This window comes from Leptodactylus fuscus, unplaced genomic scaffold (assembly GCF_031893055.1).
Source record: "Leptodactylus fuscus isolate aLepFus1 unplaced genomic scaffold, aLepFus1.hap2 HAP2_SCAFFOLD_133, whole genome shotgun sequence".
Classification (NCBI taxonomy): Eukaryota; Metazoa; Chordata; class Amphibia; order Anura; family Leptodactylidae; genus Leptodactylus; species Leptodactylus fuscus.
The window spans coordinates 74,854-102,781 of NW_027440155.1; the positions used below are offsets into that span (position 1 = coordinate 74,854).

General features: G+C 33.4%; 1 protein-coding gene across 1 annotated transcript in view; it reads left to right on the forward strand.

Moving 5' to 3' along the window:
* LOC142187075 (pancreatic lipase-related protein 2-like) overlaps positions 1–27,928 on the forward strand; it is a 74,456-nt gene that overhangs the window by 40,649 nt on the left and 5,879 nt on the right. Inside the window, exons 8-10 of the mRNA XM_075261439.1 lie at positions 16,587–16,715; positions 21,272–21,390; positions 21,460–21,580. Coding sequence (XP_075117540.1) covers positions 16,587–16,715; positions 21,272–21,390; positions 21,460–21,580 — 369 coding nt within the window. The remainder of the gene's footprint in view (positions 1–16,586; positions 16,716–21,271; positions 21,391–21,459; positions 21,581–27,928) is intronic.

Below are 27,928 nucleotides of genomic sequence, written 5' to 3' on the forward strand. Positions count from 1 at the left end.
CTATAATACTACTCCTATATACAAGAATATAACTACTATAATACTACTCCTATGTACAAGAATATAACTACTATAATACTACTCCTATATACAAGAATATAACTACTATAATACTACTATGTACAAGAATATAACTACTATAATACTACTCCTATGTACAAGAATATAACTACTATAATACTGCTCCTATGTACAAGAATATAACTACTATAATACTGCTCCCTATGTACAAGAATATAACTACTATAATACTACCTCCTATGTACAAGAATATAACTACTATAATACTACTCCTATGTACAAGAATATAACTACTATAATACTACTCCTATGTACAAGAATATAACTACTATAATACTACTCCTATGTACAAGAATATAACTACTATAATACTACTCCTATATACAAGAATATAACTACTATAATACTACTCCTATGTACAAGAATATAACTACTATAATACTACTCCTATATACAAGAATATAACTACTATAATACTACTCCTATGTACAAGAATATAACTACTATAATACTACTCCTATATACAAGAATATAACTACTATAATACTACTCCTATGTACAAGAATATAACTACTATAATACTACTCCTATGTACAAGAATATAACTACTATAATACTACTCCTATATACAAGAATATAACTACTATAATACTACTCCTATGTACAAGAATATAACTACTATAATACGACTCCTATGTACAAGAATATAACTACTATAATACTACTCCTATGTACAAGAATATAACTACTATAATACTACTCCTATATACAAGAATATAACTACTATAATACTACTCCTACATACAAGAATATAACTACTATAATACTACTCCTATGTACAAGAATATAACTACTATAATACTACTCCTATATACAAGAATATAACTACTATAATTCTACTCCTATGTACAAGAATATAACTACTATAATACTGCTCCTATGTACAAGAATATAACTACTATAATACTACTATGTACAAGAATATAACTACTATAATACTACTATGTACAAGAATATAACTACTATAATACTGCCCCTATGTACAAGAATATAACTACTATAATACTGCCCCTATGTACAAGAATATAACTACTATAATACTGCCCCTATGTACAAGAATATATCTACTATAATACTACTCCTATGTACAAGAATATAACTACTATAATACTGCTCCTATGTACAAGAATATAACTACTATAATACTACTCCTATGTACAAGAATATAACTACTATAATACTACTATATACAAGAATATAACTACTATAATACTACTCCTATGTACAAGAATATAACTACTATAATACTACTCCTATGTACAAGAATATAACTACTATAATACCACTCCTATGTACAAGAATATAACTACTATAATACTGCTCCCTATGTACAAGAATATAACTACTATAATTCTGCTCCTATGTACAAGAATATAACTACTATAATACTGCTCCTATGTACAAGAATATAACTACTATAATACTACCTCCTATGTACAAGAATATAACTACTATAATACTGCTCCTATGTACAAGAATATAACTACTATAATACTACTCCTATGTACAAGAATATAACTACTATAATACTACTCCTATGTACAAGAATATAACTACTATAATACTACCTCCTATGTACAAGAATATAACTACTATAATACTACCTCCTATGTACAAGAATATAACTACTATAATACTACCTCCTATATACAAGAATATAACTACTATAATACTACCTCCTATGTACAAGAATATAACTACTATAATACTACCTCCTATGTACAAGAATATAACTACTATAATACTACCTCCTATGTACAAGAATATAACTACTATAATACTACCTCCTATATACAAGTATATAACTACTATAATACTACTCCTATATACAAGAATATAACTACTATAATACTACTCCTATGTACAAGAATATAACTACTATAATACTACTCCTATGTACAAGAATATAACTACTATAATACTACTCCTATGTACAAGAATATAACTACTATAATACTACCTCCTATATACAAGAATATAACTACTATAATACTGCCACCTACGTACAAGAATATAACTACTATAATACTACTCCCTATGTACAAGAATATAACTACTATAATACTACCTTCTATGTACAAGAATATAACTACTATAATACTACTCCTATGTACAAGAATATAACTACTATAATACTACTCCTATGTACAAGAATATAACTACTATAATACTACTCCTATGTACAAGAATATAACTACTATAATACTACCTCCTATGTACAAGAATATAACTACTATAATACTGCTCCTATGTACAGGAATATAACTACTATAATACTACTCCTATGTACAAGAATATAACTACTATAATACTACCTTCTATGTACAAGAATATAACTACTATAATACTACTACTATGTACAAGAATATAACTACTATAATACTACCGCCTATGTACAAGAATATAACTACTATAATACTACTCCTATGTACAAGAATATAACTACTATAATACTACTCCTATGTACAAGAATATAACTACTATAATACTGCTCCTATGTACAGGAATATAACTACTATAATACTACTCCTATGTACAAGAATATAACTACTATAATACTGCTCCTATGTACAGGAATATAACTACTATAATACTACTCCTATGTACAAGAATATAACTACTATAATACTACCTCCTATGTACAAGAATATAACTACTATAATACTACCTTCTATGTACAAGAATATAACTACTATAATACTACTCCTATGTACAAGAATATAACTACTAAAATACTACTCCTATGTACAAGAATATAACTACTATAATACTACTCCTATGTACAAGAATATAACTACTATAATACTACCTTCTATGTACAAGAATATAACTACTATAATACTACTCCTATGTACAAGAATATAACTACTAAAATACTACTCCTATGTACAAGAATATAACTACTATAATACTACTCCTATGTACAAGAATATAACTACTATAATACTACCTTCTATGTACAAGAATATAACTACTATAATACTACTCCTATGTACAAGAATATAACTACTAAAATACTACTCCTATGTACAAGAATATAACTACTATAATACTGCTCCTATATACAAGAATATAACTACTATAATACTGCTCCTATATACAAGAATATAACTACTATAATACTACTCCCTATATACAAGAATATAACTACTATAATACTACTCCTATGTACAAGAATATAACTACTATAATACTACCTTCTATGTACAAGAATATAACTACTATAATACTACTACTATGTACAAGAATATAACTACTATAATACTACCGCCTATGTACAAGAATATAACTACTATAATACTACTCCTATGTACAAGAATATAACTACTATAATACTACTCCTATGTACAAGAATATAACTACTATAATATTACCTTCTATGTACAAGGATATAACTACTATAATACTACTCCTATGTACAAGAATATAACTACTATAATACTGCTCCTATGTACAGGAATATAACTACTATAATACTACTCCTATGTACAAGAATATAACTACTATAATACTGCTCCTATGTACAGGAATATAACTACTATAATACTACTCCTATGTACAAGAATATAACTACTATAATACTACCTTCTATGTACAAGAATATAACTACTATAATACTACTCCTATGTACAAGAATATAACTACTAAAATACTACTCCTATGTACAAGAATATAACTACTATAATACTACTCCTATGTACAAGAATATAACTACTATAATACTGCTCCTATATACAAGAATATAACTACTATAATACTACTCCTATGTACAAGAATATAACTACTATAATACTACCGCCTATGTACAAGAATATAACTACTATAATACTGCTCCTATGTACAAGAATATAACTACTATAATACTACTCCTATGTACAAGAATATAACTACTATAATACTACTCCTATGTACAAGAATATAACTACTATAATACTACCTCCTATGTACAAGAATATAACTACTATAATACTACTCCTATGTACAAGAATATAACTACTATAATACTGCTCCTATGTACAAGAATATAACTACTATAATACTGCCCCTATGTACAAGAATATATCTACTATAATACTACTATGTACAAGAATATAACTACTATAATACTACTCCTATGTACAGGAATATAACTACTATAATACTGCTCCTATGTACAAGAATATAACTACTATAATACTACTCCTATGTACAAGAATATAACTACTATAATACTACCTCCTATGTACAAGAATATAACTACTATAATACTACTCCTATGTACAAGAATATAACTACTATAATACTACCTCCTATGTACAAGAATATAACTACTATAATACTACTCCTATGTACAAGAATATAACTACTATAATACTACTCCTATGTACAAGAATATAACTACTATAATACTACCTCCTATGTACAAGAATATAACTACTATAATACTACTCCTATGTACAAGAATATAACTACTATAATACTACCTCCTATGTACAAGAATATAACTACTATAATACTACCTCCTATGTACAAGAATATAACTACTATAATACTACTCCTATGTACAAGAATATAACTACTATAATACTACTCCTATGTACAAGAATATAACTACTATAATACTACCTTCTATGTACAAGAATATAACTACTATAATACTACTCCTATGTACAAGAATATAACTACTATAATACTACCTCCTATGTACAAGAATATAACTACTATAATACTACCCCTATGTACAAGAATATAACTACTATAATACTACTCCTATGTACAAGAATATAACTACTATAATACTACTATGTACAAGAATATAACTACTATAATACTACCTCCTATGTACAAGAATATAACGACTATAATACTACTCCTATGTACAAGAATATAACTACTATAATACTACTCCTATGTACAAGAATATAACTACTATAATACTACTCCTATGTACAAGAATATAACTACTATAATACTACCTCCTATGTACAAGAATATAACTACTATAATACTACTCCTATGTACAAGAATATAACTACTATAATACTACCTCCTATGTACAAGAATATAACTACTATAATACTACCTCCTATGTACAAGAATATAACTACTATAATACTACTCCTATGTACAAGAATATAACTACTATAATACTACTCCTATGTACAAGAATATAACTACTATAATACTACTCCTATGTACAGGAATATAACTACTATAATACTACTCCTATGTACAGGAATATAACTACTATAATACTACTCCTATGTACAAGAATATAACTACTATAATACTGCTCCTATGTACAGGAATATAACTACTATAATACTACTCCTATGTACAAGAATATAACTACTATAATACTACCTTCTATGTACAAGAATATAACTACTATAATACTACTCCTATGTACAAGAATATAACTACTAAAATACTACTCCTATGTACAAGAATATAACTACTATAATACTACTCCTATGTACAAGAATATAACTACTATAATACTGCTCCTATATACAAGAATATAACTACTATAATACTACTCCTATGTACAAGAATATAACTACTATAATACTACCGCCTATGTACAAGAATATAACTACTATAATACTGCTCCTATATACAAGAATATAACTACTATAATACTGCCCCTATGTACAAGAATATATCTACTATAATACTACTATGTACAAGAATATAACTACTATAATACTACTCCTATGTACAGGAATATAACTACTATAATACTGCCCCTATGTACAAGAATATATCTACTATAATACTACTATGTACAAGAATATAACTACTATAATACTACTCCTATGTACAGGAATATAACTACTATAATACTGCTCCTATGTACAAGAATATAACTACTATAATACTACCTCCTATGTACAAGAATATAACTACTATAATACTGCTCCTATGTACAAGAATATAACTACTATAATACTGCCCCTATGTACAAGAATATATCTACTATAATACTACTATGTACAAGAATATAACTACTATAATACTACTCCTATGTACAGGAATATAACTACTATAATACTGCTCCTATGTACAAGAATATAACTACTATAATACTACCTCCTATGTACAAGAATATAACTACTATAATACTACTCCTATGTACAGGAATATAACTACTATAATACTACCTCCTATGTACAAGAATATAACTACTATAATACTACCTCCTATGTACAAGAATATAACTACTATAATACTGCCCCTATGTACAAGAATATAACTACTATAATACTGCCCCTATGTACAAGAATATAACTACTATAATACTGCCCCTATGTACAAGAATATAACTACTATAATACTACTATGTACAAGAATATAACTACTATAATACTACCTTCTATGTACAAGAATATAACTACTATAATACTACCTCCTATGTACAAGAATATAACTACTATAATACTACCTCCTATGTACAAGAATATAACTACTATAATACTACCCCCTATGTACAAGAATATAACTACTATAATACTACTCCTATGTACAAGAATATAACTACTATAATACTACTCCTATGTACAAGAATATAACTACTATAATACTACCTCCTATGTACAAGAATATAACTACTATAATACTACCTCCTATGTACAAGAATATAACTACTATAATACTACCTCCTATGTACAAGAATATAACTACTATAATACTACCTCCTATGTACAAGAATATAACTACTATAATACTACCTCCTATGTACAAGAATATAACTACTATAATACTACTCCTATGTACAAGAATATAACTACTATAATACTACTCCTATGTACAAGAATATAACTACTATAATACTACTCCTATGTACAGGAATATAACTACTATAATACTACTCCTATGTACAAGAATATAACTACTATAATACTGCTCCTATGTACAAGAATATAACTACTATAATACTACTCCTATGTACAAGAATATAACTACTATAATACTACCTCCTATGTACAAGAATATAACTACTATAATACTACTCCTATGTACAAGAATATAACTACTAAAATACTACTCCTATGTACAAGAATATAACTACTATAATACTACTCCTATGTACAAGAATATAACTACTATAATACTGCTCCTATATACAAGAATATAACTACTATAATACTACTCCTATGTACAAGAATATAACTACTATAATACTACCGCCTATGTACAAGAATATAACTACTATAATACTGCTCCTATGTACAAGAATATAACTACTATAATACTACTCCTATGTACAAGAATATAACTACTATAATACTACCTCCTATGTACAAGAATATAACTACTATAATACTACTCCTATGTACAAGAATATAACTACTATAATACTGCTCCTATAGAATATAACTACTATAATACTGCTCCTATGTACAAGAATATAACTACTATAATACTGCCCCTATGTACAAGAATATATCTACTATAATACTACTATGTACAAGAATATAACTACTATAATACTACTCCTATGTACAGGAATATAACTACTATAATACTGCTCCTATGTACAAGAATATAACTACTATAATACTACCTCCTATGTACAAGAATATAACTACTATAATACTGCTCCTATGTACAGGAATATAACTACTATAATACTACCTCCTATGTACAAGAATATAACTACTATAATACTACCTCCTATGTACAAGAATATAACTACTATAATACTGCCCCTATGTACAAGAATATAACTACTATAATACTGCCTCCTATGTACAAGAATATAACTACTATAATACTGCCCCTATGTACAAGAATATAACTACTATAATACTACTATGTACAAGAATATAACTACTATAATACTACTCCTATATACAGGAATATAACTACTATAATACTGCTCCTATGTACAAGAATATAACTACTATAATACTACCTCCTATGTACAAGAATATAACTACTATAATACTGCTCCTATGTACAAGAATATAACTACTATAATACTGCCCCTATGTACAAGAATATAACTACTATAATACTACTATGTACAAGAATATAACTACTATAATACTACTCCTATGTACAGGAATATAACTACTATAATACTGCTCCTATGTACAAGAATATAACTACTATAATACTACTCCTATGTACAAGAATATAACTACTATAATACTACTCCTATGTACAAGAATATAAGTACTATAATACTACCTCCTATGTACAAGAATATAACTACTATAATACTGCCTCCTATGTACAAGAATATATCTACTATAATACTACTATGTACAAGAATATAACTACTATAATACTACTCCTATGTACAAGGAATATAACTACTATAATACTGCTCCTATGTACAAGAATATAACTACTATAATACTACTCCTATGTACAAGAATATAACTACTATAATACTACCTCCTATGTACAAGAATATAACTACTATAATACTGCTCCTATGTACAAGAATATAACTACTATAATACTACCTCCTATGTACAAGAATATAACTACTATAATACTACCTCCTATGTACAAGAATATAACCTACTATAATACTACTCCTATGTACAAGAATATAACTACTATAATACTACTATGTACAAGAATATAACTACTATAATACTGCTCCTATGTACAAGAATATAACTACTATAATACTACTCCTATGTACAAGAATATAACTACTATAATACTACCTCCTATGTACAAGAATATAACTACTATAATACTACTCCTATGTACAAGAATATAACTACTATAATACTGCTCCTATGTACAAGAATATAACTACTATAATACTACTCCTATGTACAGGAATATAACTACTATAATACTACTCCTATGTACAAGAATATAACTACTATAATACTACCTCCTATGTACAAGAATATAACTACTATAATACTACTCCTATGTACAAGAATATAACTACTATAATACTACCTCCTATGTACAAGAATATAACTACTATAATACTGCTCCTATGTACAAGAATATAACTACTATAATACTACCTCCTATGTACAAGAATATAACTACTATAATACTACTCCTATGTACAAGAATATAACTACTATAATACTACCTCCTATGTACAAGAATATAACTACTATAATACTACTCCTATGTACAAGAATATAACTACTATAATACTACTCCTATGTACAAGAATATAACTACTATAATACTACCTCCTATGTACAAGAATATAACTACTATAATACTACCTCCTATGTACAAGAATATAACTACTATAATACTACTCCTATGTACAAGAATATAACTACTATAATACTACCTCCTATGTACAAGAATATAACTACTATAATACTACCTCCTATGTACAAGAATATAACTACTATAATACTACTCCTATGTACAAGAATATAACTACTATAATACTACTCCTATGTACAAGAATATAACTACTATAATACTACCTCCTATATACAAGAATATAACTACTATAATACTACCTCCTATGTACAAGAATATAACTACTATAATACTACTCCTATGTACAAGAATATAACTACTATAATACTACTCCTATGTACAAGAATATAACTACTATAATACTGCTCCTATGTACAAGAATATAACTACTATAATACTACCTCCTATGTACAAGAATATAACTACTATAATACTACTCCTATGTACAAGAATATAACTACTATAATACTACTCCTATGTACAAGAATATAACTACTATAATACTACCTCCTATGTACAAGAATATAACTACTATAATACTACCTCCTATGTACAAGAATATAACTACTATAATACTACTCCTATGTACAAGAATATAACTACTATAATACTACTCCTATGTACAAGAATATAACTACTATAATACTACCTCCTATGTACAAGAATATAACTACTATAATACTACTCCTATGTACAAGAATATAACTACTATAATACTACTCCTATGTACAAGAATATAACTACTATAATACTACTCCTATGTACAAGAATATAACTACTATAATACTACCTCCTATGTACAAGAATATAACTACTATAATACTACTCCTATGTACAAGAATATAACTACTATAATACTACTCCTATGTACAAGAATATAACTACTATAATACTACTCCTATGTACAAGAATATAACTACTATAATACTACCTATGTACAAGAATATAACTACTATAATACTACTCCTATATACAAGAATATAACTACTATAATACTACCTCCTATGTACAAGAATATAACTACTATAATACTGCTCCTATGTACAAGAATATAACTACTATAATACTACTCCTATGTACAAGAATATAACTACTATAATACTACCCCTATGTACAAGAATATAACTACTATAATACTACTCCTATGTACAAGAATATAACTACTATAATACTACTCCTATGTACAAGAATATAACTACTATAATACTACTCCTATGTACAAGAATATAACTACTATAATACTACTCCTATGTACAAGAATATAACTACTATAATACTACTCCTATGTACAAGAATATAACTACTATAATACTACTCCTATGTACAAGAATATAACTACTATAATACTACTCCTATGTACAAGAATATAACTACTATAATACTACTCCTATGTACAAGAATATAACTACTATAATACTACTCCTATGTACAAGAATATAACTACTATAATACTACTCCTATGTACAAGAATATAACTACTATAATACTGCTCCTATGTACAAGAATATAACTACTATAATACTGCTCCTATGTACAAGAATATAACTACTATAATACTACTATGTACAAGAATATAACTACTATAATACTACTCCTATATACAAGAATATAACTACTATAATACTACCCTATGTACAAGAATATAACTACTATAATACTACTCCTATGTACAAGAATATAACTACTATAATACTACTATGTACAAGAATATAACTACTATAATACTACTCCTATATACAAGAATATAACTACTATAATACTACTCCTATGTACAAGAATATAACTACTATAATACTACTATGTACAAGAATATAACTACTATAATACTACTCCTATATACAAGAATATAACTACTATAATACTACCTATGTACAAGAATATAACTACTATAATACTACTCCTATGTACAAGAATATAACTACTATAATACTACTCCTATGTACAAGAATATAACTACTATAATACTACTCCTATGTACAAGAATATAACTACTATAATACTACTATGTACAAGAATATAACTACTATAATACTACTCCTATGTACAAGAATATAACTACTATAATACTACTCCTATGTACAAGAATATAACTACTATAATACTACTCCTATATACAAGAATATAACTACTATAATACTACTCCTATGTACAAGAATATAACTACTATAATACTACTCCTATGTACAAGAATATAACTACTATAATACTACCTATGTACAAGAATATAACTACTATAATACTGCTCCTATGTACAAGAATATAACTACTATAATACTGCCCCTATGTACAAGAATATAACTACTATAATACTGCTCCTATGTACAAGAATATAACTACTATAATACTACTCCTATGTACAAGAATATAACTACTATAATACTACCTATGTACAAGAATATAACTACTATAATACTGCTCCTATGTACAAGAATATAACTACTATAATACTACTCCTATGTACAAGAATATAACTACTATAATACTACTATGTACAAGAATATAACTACTATAATACTACTCCTATGTACAAGAATATAACTACTATAATACTACTCCTATGTACAAGAATATAACTACTATAATACTACTCCTATGTACAAGAATATAACTACTATAATACTACTCCTATATACAAGAATATAACTACTATAATACTACTCCTATGTACAAGAATATAACTACTATAATACTACTCCTATGTACAAGAATATAACTACTATAATACTGCTCCTATGTACAAGAATATAACTACTATAATACTACTCCTATGTACAAGAATATAACTACTATAATACTACACCTATATACAAGAATATAACTACTATAATACTGCTCCTATGTACAAGAATATAACTACTATAATACTACTCCTATATACAAGAATATAACTACTATAATACTACTCCTATGTACAAGAATATAACTACTATAATACTACTCCTATATACAAGAATATAACTACTATAATACTGCCCCTATGTACAAGAATATATCTACTATAATACTACTCCTATGTACAAGAATATAACTACTATAATACTACTCCTATATACAAGAATATAACTACTATAATACTACTCCTATGTACAAGAATATAACTACTATAATACTACTCCTATATACAAGAATATAACTACTATAATACTACTCCTATATACAAGAATATAACTACTATAATACTACTCCTATGTACAAGAATATAACTACTATAATACTACTCCTATATACAAGAATATAACTACTATAATACTACTCCTATGTACAAGAATATAACTACTATAATACTACTCCTATATACAAGAATATAACTACTATAATACTACTCCTATGTACAAGAATATAACTACTATAATACTACTCCTATATACAAGAATATAACTACTATAATACTACTCCTATATACAAGAATATAACTACTATAATACTACTCCTATGTACAAGAATATATCTACTATAATACTACTCCTATATACAAGAATATAACTACTATAATACTACTCCTATATACAAGAATATAACTACTATAATACTACTCCTATGTACAAGAATATAACTACTATAATACTACTCCTATATACAAGAATATAACTACTATAATACTGCCCCTATGTACAAGAATATATCTACTATAATACTACTCCTATGTACAAGAATATAACTACTATAATACTACTATGTACAAGAATATAACTACTATAATACTACTATGTACAAGAATATAACTACTATAATACTACTCCTATATACAAGAATATAACTACTATAATACTACTCCTATGTACAAGAATATAACTACTACAATACTACTCCTATGTACAAGAATATAACTACTAAAATACTACTCCTATGTACAAGAATATAACTACTATAATACTACTCCTATGTACAAGAATATAACTACTATAATACTACTCCTATATACAAGAATATAACTACTATAATACTACTCCTATGTACAAGAATATAACTACTATAATACTGCTCCTATGTACAAGAATATAACTACTATAATACTACTCCTATGTACAAGAATATAACTACTATAATACTACTATGTACAAGAATATAACTACTATAATACTGCCCCTATGTACAAGAATATAACTACTATAATACTGCCCCTATGTACAAGAATATAACTACTATAATACTGCCCCTATGTACAAGAATATATCTACTATAATACTACTCCTATGTACAAGAATATAACTACTATAATACTACTATGTACAAGAATATAACTACTATAATACTACTATGTACAAGAATATAACTACTATAATACTACTCCTATGTACAAGAATATAACTACTATAATACTGCCCCTATGTACAAGAATATAACTACTATAATACTACTCCTATGTACAAGAATATAACTACTATAATACTACTATGTACAAGAATATAACTACTATAATACTACTCCTATGTACAAGAATATAACTACTATAATACTACACCTATGTACAAGAATATAACTACTATAATACTACTCCTATGTACAAGAATATAACTACTATAATACTACTCCTATGTACAAGAATATAACTACTATAATACTACTATGTACAAGAATATAACTACTATAATACTACTCCTATGTACAAGAATATAACTACTATAATACTACACCTATGTACAAGAATATAACTACTATAATACTACTCCTATGTACAAGAATATAACTACTATAATACTACTCCTATGTACAAGAATATAACTACTATAATACTGCTCCTATGTACAAGAATATAACTACTATAATACTGCTCCTATGTACAAGAATATAACTACTATAATACTACCTTCTATGTACAAGAATATAACTACTATAATACTACCTTCTATGTACAAGAATATAACTACTATAATATTACTCCTATGTACAAGAATATAACTACTATAATACTGCTCCTATGTACAAGAATATAACTACTATAATACTGCTCCTATGTACAAGAATATAACTACTATAATACTACTCCTATATACAAGAATATAACTACTATAATACTGCTCCTATGTACAAGAATATAACTACTATAATACTACTCCTATGTACAAGAATACAACTACTATAATACTACCTTCTATGTACAAGAATATAACTACTATAATACTACTCCTATGTACAAGAATATAACTACTATAATACTACTCCTATGTACAAGAATATAACTACTATAATACTACTCCTATGTACAAGAATATAACTACTATAATACTACCTTCTATGTACAAGAATATAACTACTATAATACTACTCCTATGTACAAGAATATAACTACTATAATACTACTCCTATGTACAAGAATATAACTACTATAATACTACCTTCTATGTACAAGAATATAACTACTATAATACTACTCCTATGTACAAGAATACAACTACTATAATACTGCCTCCTATGTACAAGAATATAACTACTATAATACTACTATGTACAAGAATATAACTACTATAATACTACCTTCTATGTACAAGAATATAACTACTATAATACTACTCCTATGTACAAGAATATAACTACTATAATACTACTCCTATGTACAAGAATATAACTACTATAATACTACCTTCTATGTACAAGAATATAACTACTATAATACTACTCCTATGTACAAGAATATAACTACTATAATACTACCTTCTATGTACAAGAATATAACTACTATAATACTACTCCTATGTACAAGAATATAACTACTATAATACTACCTTCTATGTATAAGAATATAACTACTATAATACTGCTCCTATATACAAGAATATAACTACTATAATACTACTCCTATATACAAGAATATAACTACTATAATACTACTCCTATGTACAAGAATATAACTACTATAATACTACTCCTATGTACAAGAATATAACTACTATAATACTACCTTCTATGTACAAGAATATAACTACTATAATACTACTCCTATGTACAAGAATATAACTACTATAATACTACTCCTATGTACAAGAATATAACTACTATAATACTACTCCTATGTACAAGAATATAACTACTATAATACTACCTTCTATGTACAAGAATATAACTACTATAATACTACTCCTATGTACAAGAATATAACTACTATAATACTACTCCTATGTACAAGAATATAACTACTATAATACTACCTTCTATGTACAAGAATATAACTACTATAATACTACTCCTATGTACAAGAATACAACTACTATAATACTACCTTCTATGTACAAGAATATAACTACTATAATACTACTCCTATGTACAAGAATATAACTACTATAATACTACTCCTATGTACAAGAATATAACTACTATAATACTACCTTCTATGTACAAGAATATAACTACTATAATACTACTCCTATGTACAAGAATATAACTACTATAATACTACCTTCTATGTACAAGAATATAACTACTATAATACTACTCCTATGTACAAGAATATAACTACTATAATACTACCTTCTATGTATAAGAATATAACTACTATAATACTGCTCCTATATACAAGAATATAACTACTATAATACTACTCCTATATACAAGAATATAACTACTATAATACTACTCCTATGTACAAGAATATAACTACTATAATACTACTCCTATGTACAAGAATATAACTACTATAATACTACCTCCTATGTACAAGAATATAACTACTATAATACTACTCCTATGTACAAGAATATAACTACTATAATACTACCTCCTATGTACAAGAATATAACTACTATAATACTACTCCTATGTACAAGAATATAACTACTATAATACTGCTCCTATGTACAAGAATATAACTACTATAATACTACTATATACAAGAATATAACTACTATAATACTACTCCTATGTACAAGAATATAACTACTATAATACTGCTCCTATGTACAAGAATATAACTACTATAATACTACTATATACAAGAATATAACTACTATAATACTACTCCTATGTACAAGAATATAACTACTATAATACTACTATATACAAGAATATAACTACTATAATACTACTCCTATGTACAAGAATATAACTACTATAATACTACCTCCTATGTACAAGAATATAACTACTATAATACTACTCCTATGTACAAGAATATAACTACTATAATACTGCTGATTCTTTTACAGCTCTGGATCCCGCGAGCCCCGGTTTTGAGTTTGAAGCTCCTGAAGTTAGATTGGATCCTACAGACGGGGTGCAGGTTATCGTCTTACACACGGATGCAGGTGCTGATCAGATACAGTTCATGTTTCTGCAGCTCCGCCTGTTATTCTGGATACAGGTGACGTTGTGTCTTTCTCTTTCAGGGCCGATCGGTTTGGGGATGAAGAGATCTGTCGGTCACGTGGATTTGTTTCCTAATGGAGGACAGCTAATGACAGGATGTAGCGGGAGTCAGTTCTTGGACTTCAACCTTACTAATGGCCTAGTTGACGGTAACTGCACATTGTGACATCTCAGGACAAACCACATGTGTGTGGGCTACGGTGACTACTGCGATGTCCACCGATTAAGGGCATCAGTCACTCCCGGGCCCCAGGGGCCCCTCTAGCTGGAACCAATAGACCAGTATTATAAATGGTCCAAATGCACAACCAGGGAGCGTCGGCACAGTCAGCAGACTTTACACCACAAGAGAAGCAGTTCATTTTGTAGGATGGAAAACAGTCAATGTCTGCATTGTCAATTCAGAAAAAGCACGTGTCTGGCGATTTATTTAGTATTCAGACCAGGGGTCAGCAACCTTCGGCACCCCAGCTGCTGTGAAACTACAACTCCCAACATGCTTGGACATGTTCCAAGGCCAACAGAGCAGGTAGGCATGCTGGGAGTTGTAGTTTTACAATAGCTGGCGGGCCGAAGGTTGCCGACCCCTTGATTAGATGCTTCCGACCATCCCATTCCCTTGTCTGAAGCAAAAACCATGTGCCGTAGACGGAGGTTCTGCCCGGGTACTGCATGGTCTGTGTAGACATTTATCCCATACATTCCCCGTCCTGATGTTACAATTGTATCCAAAAGAAACCTTCACTTATATTGAATAGGAAAGTATATTAATGTCCGAACACTAAACTATTCCCTTAATTCTGAAGATATCTGAGACAAAGATTTACAAAGATTTACAAAGATTCTATACGTGCCTCAATGAGATCCTTTTAGGATTGTTTTTAGGATCTATTCAACCCCAACTTTACTCTGCAGTGAAATATACGACAGCTGCTCATGTGATTTCCTTTCCGGGCATTGAATAGACTGGATACAATTGTAACAACCTAGTAGAGTGATCTCTGTGGCCTCAGTCACTATGATAAATCTGGTGTAGTATCAGCCTGCTGGCCTAGGGATATACTATAGATTTGTGCGGCCTCAGTCACTGTGATATATCTGGTGTAGTATCAGCCTGCTGGCCTAGGGTTATACTATGGATTGGAGCGGCCTCAGTCACTGTGATAAATCTGGTGTAGTATCAGCCTGCTGGCCTAGGGGTATACTATAGATTTGTGCGGCCTCAGTCACTGTGATATATCTGGTGTAGTATCAGCCTGCTGGCCTAGGGTTATACTATGGATTGGAGCGGCCTCAGTCACTGTGATATATCTGGTGTAGTATCAGCCTGCTGGCCTAGGGTTATACTATAGATTGGTGCGGCCTCAGTCACTGTGATAAATCTAGTGTAGTATCAGACTGCTGACCTAGGGTTATACTGTGGATTGGTGCGGCCTCAGTTACTGTGATAAATCTGGTGTAGTATCAGCCTGCTGGCCTAGGGTTATACTATAGATTGGTGCGGCCTCAGTCACTGTGATAAATTTGGTGTAGTATCAGACTGCTGACCTAGGGTTATACTATAGATTGGTGCGGCCTCAGTCACTGTGATAAATCTGGTGTAGTATCAGACTGCTGACCTAGGGTTATACTATGGATTGGTGCGGCCTCAGTCACTGTGATATATCTGGTGTAGTATCAGCCTGCTGACCTAGGGTTATACTATAGATTGGTGCGGCCTCAGTTACTGTGATATATCTGGTGTAGTATCAGCCTGCTGGCCTAGGGTTATACTGTGGATTGGTGCGGCCTCAGTCACTGTGATAAATCTGGTGTAGTATCAGACTGCTGGCCTAGGGTTATACTATAGATTGGTGCGGCCTCAGTCACTGTGATATATCTGGTGTAGTATCAGCCTGCTGGCCTAGGGTTATACTGTGGATTGGTGCGGCCTCAGTCACTGTGATAAATCTGGTGTAGTATCAGACTGCTGGCCTAGGGTTATATACTGTGGATTGGTGCGGCCTCAGTCACTGTGATAAATCTGGTGTAGTATCAGACTGCTGGCCTAGGGTTATACTATAGATTGGTGCGGCCTCAGTCACTGTGATATATCTGGTGTAGTATCAGCCTGCTGGCCTAGGGTTATACTGTGGATTGGTGCGGCCTCAGTCACTGTGATAAATCTGGTGTAGTATCAGACTGCTGGCCTAGGGTTATACTATAGATTGGTGCGGCCTCAGTCACTGTGATATATCTGGTGTAGTATCAGCCTGCTGACCTAGGGTTATACTATAGATTGGTGCGGCCTCAGTCACTGTGATAAATCTGGTGTAGTATCAGACTGCTGGCCTAGGGTTATACTATGGATTGGTGCGGCCTCAGTCACTGTGATAAATCTGGTGTAGTATCAGACTGCTGGCCTAGGGTTATACTATGGATTGGTGCGGCCTCAGTCACTGTGATATATCTGGTGTAGTATCAGACTGCTGGCCTAGGGTTATACTGTGGATTGGTGCGGCCTCAGTTACTGTGATAAATCTGGTGTAGTATCAGCCTGCTGGCCTAGGGTTATACTATGGATTGGTGCGGCCTCAGTCACTGTGATAAATCTAGTGTAGTATCAGACTGCTGACCTAGGGTTATACTATAGATTGGTGCGGCCTCAGTCACTGTGATAAATCTGGTGTAGTATCAGCCTGCTGGCCTAGGGTTATACTGTGGATTGGTGCGGCCTCAGTTACTGTGATAAATCTGGTGTAGTATCAGCCTGCTGGCCTAGGGTTATACTATGGATTGGTGCGGCCTCAGTCACTGTGATAAATCTGGTGTAGTATCAGACTGCTGGCCTAGGGTTATACTGTGGATTGGTGCGGCCTCAGTTACTGTGATAAATCTGGTGTAGTATCAGCCTGCTGGCCTAGGGTTATACTATGGATTGGTGCGGCCTCAGTCACTGTGATAAATCTGGTGTAGTATCAGCCTGCTGGCCTAGGGTTATACTATGGATTGGTGCGGCCTCAGTCACTGTGATATATCTGGTGTAGTATCAGACTGCTGGCCTAGGGTTATACTGTGGATTGGTGCGGCCTCAGTTACTGTGATAAATCTGGTGTAGTATCAGCCTGCTGGCCTAGGGTTATACTATGGATTGGTGCGGCCTCAGTCACTGTGATAAATCTAGTGTAGTATCAGACTGCTGGCCTAGGGTTATACTGTGGATTGGTGCGGCCTCAGTCACTGTGATATATCTGGTGTAGTATCAGCCTGCTGGCCTAGGGTTATACTATGGATTGGTGCGGCCTCAGTCACTGTGATAAATCTGGTGTAGTATCAGCCTGCTGACCTAGGGTTATACTATAGATTGGTGCGGCCTCAGTTACTGTGATAAATCTAGTGTAGTATCAGCCTGCTGGCCTAGGGTTATACTATGGATTGGTGCGGCCTCAGTCACTGTGATAAATCTAGTGTAGTATCAGACTGCTGGCCTAGGGTTATACTGTGGATTGGTGCGGCCTCAGTCACTGTGATATATCTGGTGTAGTATCAGCCTGCTGGCCTAGGGTTATACTATGGATTGGTGCGGCCTCAGTCACTGTGATAAATCTGGTGTAGTATCAGCCTGCTGACCTAGGGTTATACTATAGATTGGTGCGGCCTCAGTCACTGTGATAAATCTGGTGTAGTATCAGACTGCTGGCCTAGGGTTATACTATGGATTGGTGCGGCCTCAGTTACTGTGATAAATCTGGTGTAGTATCAGCCTGCTGGCCTAGGGTTATACTATAGATTGGTGCGGCCTCAGTCACTGTGATAAATCTGGTGTAGTATCAGACTGCTGGCCTAGGGTTATACTATGGATTGGTGCGGCCTCAGTCACTGTGATAAATCTGGTGTAGTATCAGCCTGCTGGCCTAGGGTTATACTGTGGATTGGTGCGGCCTCAGTTACTGTGATAAATCTGGTGTAGTATCAGCCTGCTGGCCTAGGGTTATACTATGGATTGGTGCGGCCTCAGTCACTGTGATAAATCTAGTGTAGTATCAGACTGCTGGCCTAGGGTTATACTGTGGATTGGTGCGGCCTCAGTCACTGTGATATATCTGGTGTAGTATCAGCCTGCTGGCCTAGGGTTATACTATGGATTGGTGCGGCCTCAGTCACTGTGATAAATCTGGTGTAGTATCAGCCTGCTGACCTAGGGTTATACTATAGATTGGTGCGGCCTCAGTCACTGTGATAAATCTGGTGTAGTATCAGACTGCTGGCCTAGGGTTATACTATGGATTGGTGCGGCCTCAGTTACTGTGATAAATCTGGTGTAGTATCAGCCTGCTGGCCTAGGGTTATACTGTGGATTGGTGCGGCCTCAGTCACTGTGATAAATCTGGTGTAGTATCAGACTGCTGGCCTAGGGTTATACTGTGGATTGGTGCGGCCTCAGTCACTGTGATAAATCTGGTGTAGTATCAGACTGCTGGCCTAGGGTTATACTATGGATTGGTGCGGCCTCAGTCACTGTGATAAATCTAGTGTAGTATCAGACTGCTGGCCTGCGGCTGCTGACTGGTTTAGCTCTCTGAGCATTGCCTATAATTGTCACGCCCCATCAGCTGTAGAGCAGGGCTGGGCTGCTGGCGGGGTCTCTGCAGTACTACTCCACCTGTCCGTCACTACTACTACTCCCATCTCTCACACTGTCTTCTATGTTTTTGGATCCCACTAGCTGCTCGATACGTGGCCTTGTGTAATCACGTCACCAGTTACTACATGCTCATCGCATCGATCCTCACTCCAGGGGGCTTCATGGGTTACTGCGCCTCCAGCTACGACGCATTCAAGCAGGTAAGTCCTGACCCCAGGGCGGGGTCATCAGGTCACAGTGCACACCTGACCTATCCCCTCCCCCTCCAGGGCGAAGGATTCCCCTGCTCCAATGGCAACTGCTACTTATTGGGCTTCAATCCCGAACCTGAGAACATCTCATCCTGCCGCACGTACTACCTGAACACCGGACCGCGAGACAATTACCCACGTAGGTCTATACCATCAGGATAATGGGGGTGGTAGTAATTAATGATAGTAGGATGATGAGGAGTAGTACTAATAGTAGGATGATGGGTAGTAGTACTAATAGTAGGATGATGGGTAGTAGTACTAATAGTAGGGGGATGGGTAGTAGTACTAATAGTAGGGGGATGGGTAGTAGTACTAATAGTAGGGGGATGGGTAGTAGTACTAGTAGTAGGGGATGGGTAGTAGTACTAATAGTAGGATGATGGGTAGTAGTACTAATAGTAGGATGATGGGTAGTAGTACTAATAGTAGGGGGATGGGTAGTAGTACTAATAGTAGGGGGATGGGTAGTAGTACTAGTAGTAGGGGATGGGTAGTAGTACTAATAGTAGGATGATGGGTAGTAGTACTAATAGTAGGATGATGGGTAGTAGTACTAATAGTAGGGGGATGGGTAGTAGTACTAATAGTAGGGGGATGGGTAGTAGTACTAATAGTAGGATGATGGGTAGTAGTACTAATAGTAGGATGATGGGTAGTAGTACTAATAGTAGGGGGATGAGGAGTAGTACTAATAGTAGGAGGATGAGCAGTAGTACTAATAGTAGGATGATGGGTAGTAGTACTAATAGTAGGATGATGGGTAGTAGTACTAATAGTAGGGGGATGGGTAGTAGTACTAATAGTAGGATGATGGGTAGTAGTACTAATAGTAGGATGATGGGTAGTAGTACTAATAGTAGGGGGATGAGGAGTAGTACTAATAGTAGGAGGATGAGCAGTAGTACTAATAGTAGGAGGATGAGCAGTAGTACTAATAGTAGGATGATGAGTAGTAGTACTAATAGTATGGGGATGAGTAGTAGTACTAATAGTAGGATGATGAGTAGTAGTACTAATAGTAGGATGATGGGTAGTAGTACTAATAGTAGGGGGATGGGTAGTAGTACTAATAGTAGGAGGATGGGTAGTAGTACTAATAGTAGGATGATGGGTAGTAGTACTAATAGTAGGGGGATGGGTAGTAGTAATAATAGTAGGGGGATGGGCAGTAGTACTAGTAGTAGGATGATGGGTAGTAGTACTAGTAGTAGGATGATGAGGAGTAGTACTAATAGTAGGAGGATGAGCAGTAGTACTAATAGTAGGGGAATGGGTAGTAGTACTAATAGTAGGATGATGAGGAGTAGTACTAATAGTAGGATGATGGGTAGTAGTACTAATAGTAGGGGGATGAGGAGTAGTACTAATAGTAGGATGATGGGTAGTAGTACTAATAGTAGGAGGATGAGCAGTAGTACTAATAGTAGGAGGATGAGTAGTAGTACTAATAGTAGGATGATGGGTAGTAGTACTAATAGTAGGGGGATGGGTAGTAGTACTAATAGTAGGATGATGGGTAGTAGTACTAATAGTAGGAGGATGAGCAGTAGTACTAATAGTAGGAGGATGAGTAGTAGTACTAATAGTAGGATGATGAGTAGTAGTACTAATAGTAGGATGATGGGTAGTAGTACTAATAGTAGGGGGATGGGTAGTAGTACTAATAGTAGGAGGATGAGCAGTAGTACTAATAGTAGGATGATGAGTAGTAGTACTAATAGTATGGGGATGAGGAGTAGTACTAATAGTATGGGGATGAGTAGTAGTACTAATAGTAGGATGATGAGTAGTAGTACTAATAGTAGGAGGATGAGCAGCAGTACTAATAGTAGGATGAGGAGCAGTAGTACTAATAGTAGGATGAGGAGCAGTAGTACTAATAGTAGGGGGATGAGGAGTAGTACTAATAGTAGGAGGATGAGCAGTAGTACTAATAGTAGGGGGATGAGGAGTAGTACTAGTAGTAGGATGATGAGGAGTAGTACTAATAGTAGGATGATGAGGAGTAGTACTAATAGTAGGATGATGAGGAGTAGTACTAATAGTAGTAGGATGATGAGTAGTACTAATAGTAGGATGATGGGTAGTAGTACTAATAGTAGGATGATGGGTAGTAGTACTAGTAGTAGGGGGATGGGTAGTAGTACTAATAGTAGGGGGATGGGTAGTAGTACTAATAGTAGGGTGATGAGGAGTAGTACTAATAGTAGGATGATGAGGAGTAGTACTAATAGTAGGATGATGAGGAGTAGTACTAGTAGTAGGATGATGAGGAGTAGTACTAATAGTAGGATGATGAGGAGTAGTACTAGTAGTAGGATGATGAGCAGTAGTACTAATAGTAGGATGATGGGTAGTAGTACTAATAGTAGGATGATGGGTAGTAGTACTAGTAGTAGGGGGATGGGTAGTAGTACTAATAGTAGGGTGATGGGTAGTAGTACTAATAGTAGGATGATGAGGAGGAGTACTAATAGTAGGGGGATGGGTAGTAGTACTAATAGTAGGGGGATGAGGAGTAGTACTAATAGTAGGAGGATGAGCAGTAGTACTAATAGTAGGGGGATGAGGAGTAGTACTAGTAGTAGGATGATGAGGAGTAGTACTAATAGTAGGATGATGAGGAGTAGTACTAATAGTAGGATGATGAGGAGTAGTACTAGTAGTAGGATGATGAGGAGTAGTACTAGTAGTAGGATGATGAGGAGTAGTACTAATAGTAGGAGGATGAGCAGTAGTACTAATAGTAGGAGGATGAGTAGTAGTACTAATAGTAGGATGATGGGTAGTAGTACTAATAGTAGGGGATGGGTAGTAGTACTAATAGTAGGGTGATGGGTAGTAGTACTAATAGTAGGATGATGAGGAGGAGTACTAATAGTAGGGGAATGGGTAGTAGTACTAATAGTAGGGGGATGGGTAGTAGTACTAATAGTAGGAGGATGGGTAGTAGTACTAATAGTAGGATGATGGGTAGTAGTACTAATAGTAGGGGGATGGGTAGTAGTAATAATAGTAGGGGGATGGGCAGTAGTACTAGTAGTAGGATGATGGGTAGTAGTACTAGTAGTAGGATGATGAGGAGTAGTACTAATAGTAGGAGGATGAGCAGTAGTACTAATAGTAGGGGAATGGGTAGTAGTACTAATAGTAGGATGATGAGGAGTAGTACTAATAGTAGGATGATGGGTAGTAGTACTAATAGTAGGGGTATGAGGAGTAGTACTAATAGTAGGATGATGGGTAGTAGTACTAATAGTAGGAGGATGAGCAGTAGTACTAATAGTAGGAGGATGAGTAGTAGTACTAATAGTAGGATGATGGGTAGTAGTACTAATAGTAGGGGGATGGGTAGTAGTACTAATAGTAGGATGATGGGTAGTAGTACTAATAGTAGGAGGATGAGCAGTAGTACTAATAGTAGGAGGATGAGTAGTAGTACTAATAGTAGGATGATGAGTAGTAGTACTAATAGTAGGATGATGGGTAGTAGTACTAATAGTAGGGGGATGGGTAGTAGTACTAATAGTAGGAGGATGAGCAGTAGTACTAATAGTAGGATGATGAGTAGTAGTACTAATAGTATGGGGATGAGGAGTAGTACTAATAGTATGGGGATGAGTAGTAGTACTAATAGTAGGATGATGAGTAGTAGTACTAATAGTAGGAGGATGAGCAGCAGTACTAATAGTAGGATGAGGAGCAGTAGTACTAATAGTAGGATGAGGAGCAGTAGTACTAATAGTAGGGGGATGAGGAGTAGTACTAATAGTAGGAGGATGAGCAGTAGTACTAATAGTAGGGGGATGAGGAGTAGTACTAGTAGTAGGATGATGAGGAGTAGTACTAATAGTAGGATGATGAGGAGTAGTACTAATAGTAGGATGATGAGGAGTAGTACTAATAGTAGGATGATGAGGAGTAGTACTAATAGTAGGATGATGAGGAGTAGTACTAGTAGTAGGATGATGAGTAGTACTAATAGTAGGATGATGGGTAGTAGTACTAATAGTAGGATGATGGGTAGTAGTACTAGTAGTAGGGGGATGGGTAGTAGTACTAATAGTAGGGGGATGGGTAGTAGTACTAATAGTAGGGTGATGAGGAGTAGTACTAATAGTAGGATGATGAGGAGTAGTACTAATAGTAGGATGATGAGGAGTAGTACTAGTAGTAGGATGATGAGGAGTAGTACTAATAGTAGGATGATGAGGAGTAGTACTAGTAGTAGGATGATGAGCAGTAGTACTAATAGTAGGATGATGGGTAGTAGTACTAATAGTAGGATGATGGGTAGTAGTACTAGTAGTAGGGGGATGGGTAGTAGTACTAATAGTAGGGTGATGGGTAGTAGTACTAATAGTAGGATGATGAGGAGGAGTACTAATAGTAGGGGGATGGGTAGTAGTACTAATAGTAGGGGGATGAGGAGTAGTACTAATAGTAGGAGGATGAGCAGTAGTACTAATAGTAGGGGGATGAGGAGTAGTACTAGTAGTAGGATGATGAGGAGTAGTACTAATAGTAGGATGATGAGGAGTAGTACTAATAGTAGGATGATGAGGAGTAGTACTAGTAGTAGGATGATGAGGAGTAGTACTAGTAGTAGGATGATGAGGAGTAGTACTAATAGTAGGAGGATGAGCAGTAGTACTAATAGTAGGAGGATGAGTAGTAGTACTAATAGTAGGATGATGGGTAGTAGTACTAATAGTAGGGGATGGGTAGTAGTACTAATAGTAGGGTGATGGGTAGTAGTACTAATAGTAGGATGATGAGGAGGAGTACTAATAGTAGGGGAATGGGTAGTAGTACTAATAGTAGGGGGATGGGCAGTAGTACTAATAGTAGGGGGATGGGTAGTAGTACTAATAGTAGGATGAGGAGCAGTAGTACTAATAGTAGGGGGATGAGGAGTAGTACTAATAGGAGGATGAGCAGTAGTACTAATAGTAGGAGGATGGGTAGTAGTACTAATAGTATGGGGATGAGTAGTAGTACTAATAGTAGGGGGATGAGGAGTAGTACTAATAGTAGGAGGATGAGCAGTAGTACTAATAGTAGGGGGATGAGGAGTAGTACTATTAGTAGGATGATGAGGAGTAGTACTAATAGTATGATGATGAGTAGTAGTACTAATAGTAGGATGATGAGGAGTAGTACTAATAGTAGGATGATGAGGAGTAGTACTAGTAGTAGGATGATGAGAAGTAGTACTAATAGTAGGATGATGGGTAGTAGTACTAATAGTAGGAGGATGGGTAGTAGTACTAATAGTAGGATGAGGAGCAGTAGTACTAATAGTAGGGGGATGAGGAGTAGTACTAGTAGTAGGATGATGAGGAGTAGTACTAATAGTAGGATGATGTATAGTAGTACTAATAGTAGGGGGATGGGTAGTAGTACTAATAGTAGGAGGATGGGTAGTAGTACTAATAGTAGGATGAGGAGCAGTAGTACTAATAGTAGGGGGATGAGGAGTAGTACTAGTAGTAGGATGATGAGGAGTAGTACTAATAGTATGATGATGAGTAGTAGTACTAATAGTAGGGGGATGAGTAGTAGCACTAATAGTAGGGTGATGGGTAGTAGTACTAATAGTAGGATGATGAGGAGTAGTACTAATAGTAGGGGGATGGGTAGTAGTACTAATAGTAGGATGATGGGTAGTAGTACTAATAATAGGGGGATGGGCAGTAGTACTAATAGTAGGATGATGGGTAGTAGTACTAATAGTATGGGGATGAGTAGTAGTACTAATAGTAGGGGGATGAGGAGTAGTACTAATAGTAGGAGGATGAGCAGTAGTACTAATAGTAGGAGGATGGGTAGTAGTACTAATAGTAAGAGGATGAGTAGTAGTACTAATAGTAGGATGAGGAGGAGTAGTACTAATAGTAGGGGATGAGGAGTAGTACTAATAGTAGGGGGATGAGTAGTAGTACTAATAGTAGGGTGATGGGTAGTAGTACTAATAGTAGGAGGATGAGTAGTAGTACTAATAGTAGGATGATGAGGAGTAGTACTAATAGTAGGGGATGAGGAGTAGTACTAATAGTAGGGGGATGAGTAGTAGTACTAATAGTAGGGTGATGGGTAGTAGTACTAATAGTAGGAGGATGAGTAGTAATACTAATAGTAGGATGATGAGGAGTAGTACTAGTAGTAGGATGATGAGGAGTAGTACTAATAGTAGGGGGATGAGTAGTAGTACTAATAGTAGGATGATGAGGAGTAGTACTAGTAGTAGGATGATGAGGAGTAGTACTAATAGTAGGGGATGAGGAGTAGTACTAATAGTAGGAGGATGAGGAGTAGTACTAATAGTAGGATGATGAGTAGTAGTACTAATAGTAGGAGGATGAGTAGTAGTACTAATAGTAGGATGATGATGAGTAGTAGTACTAATAGGATGATGATGAGTAGTACTAATAGTAGGATGATGAGTAGTAGTACTAATAGTAGGATGATGAGTAGTACTAAT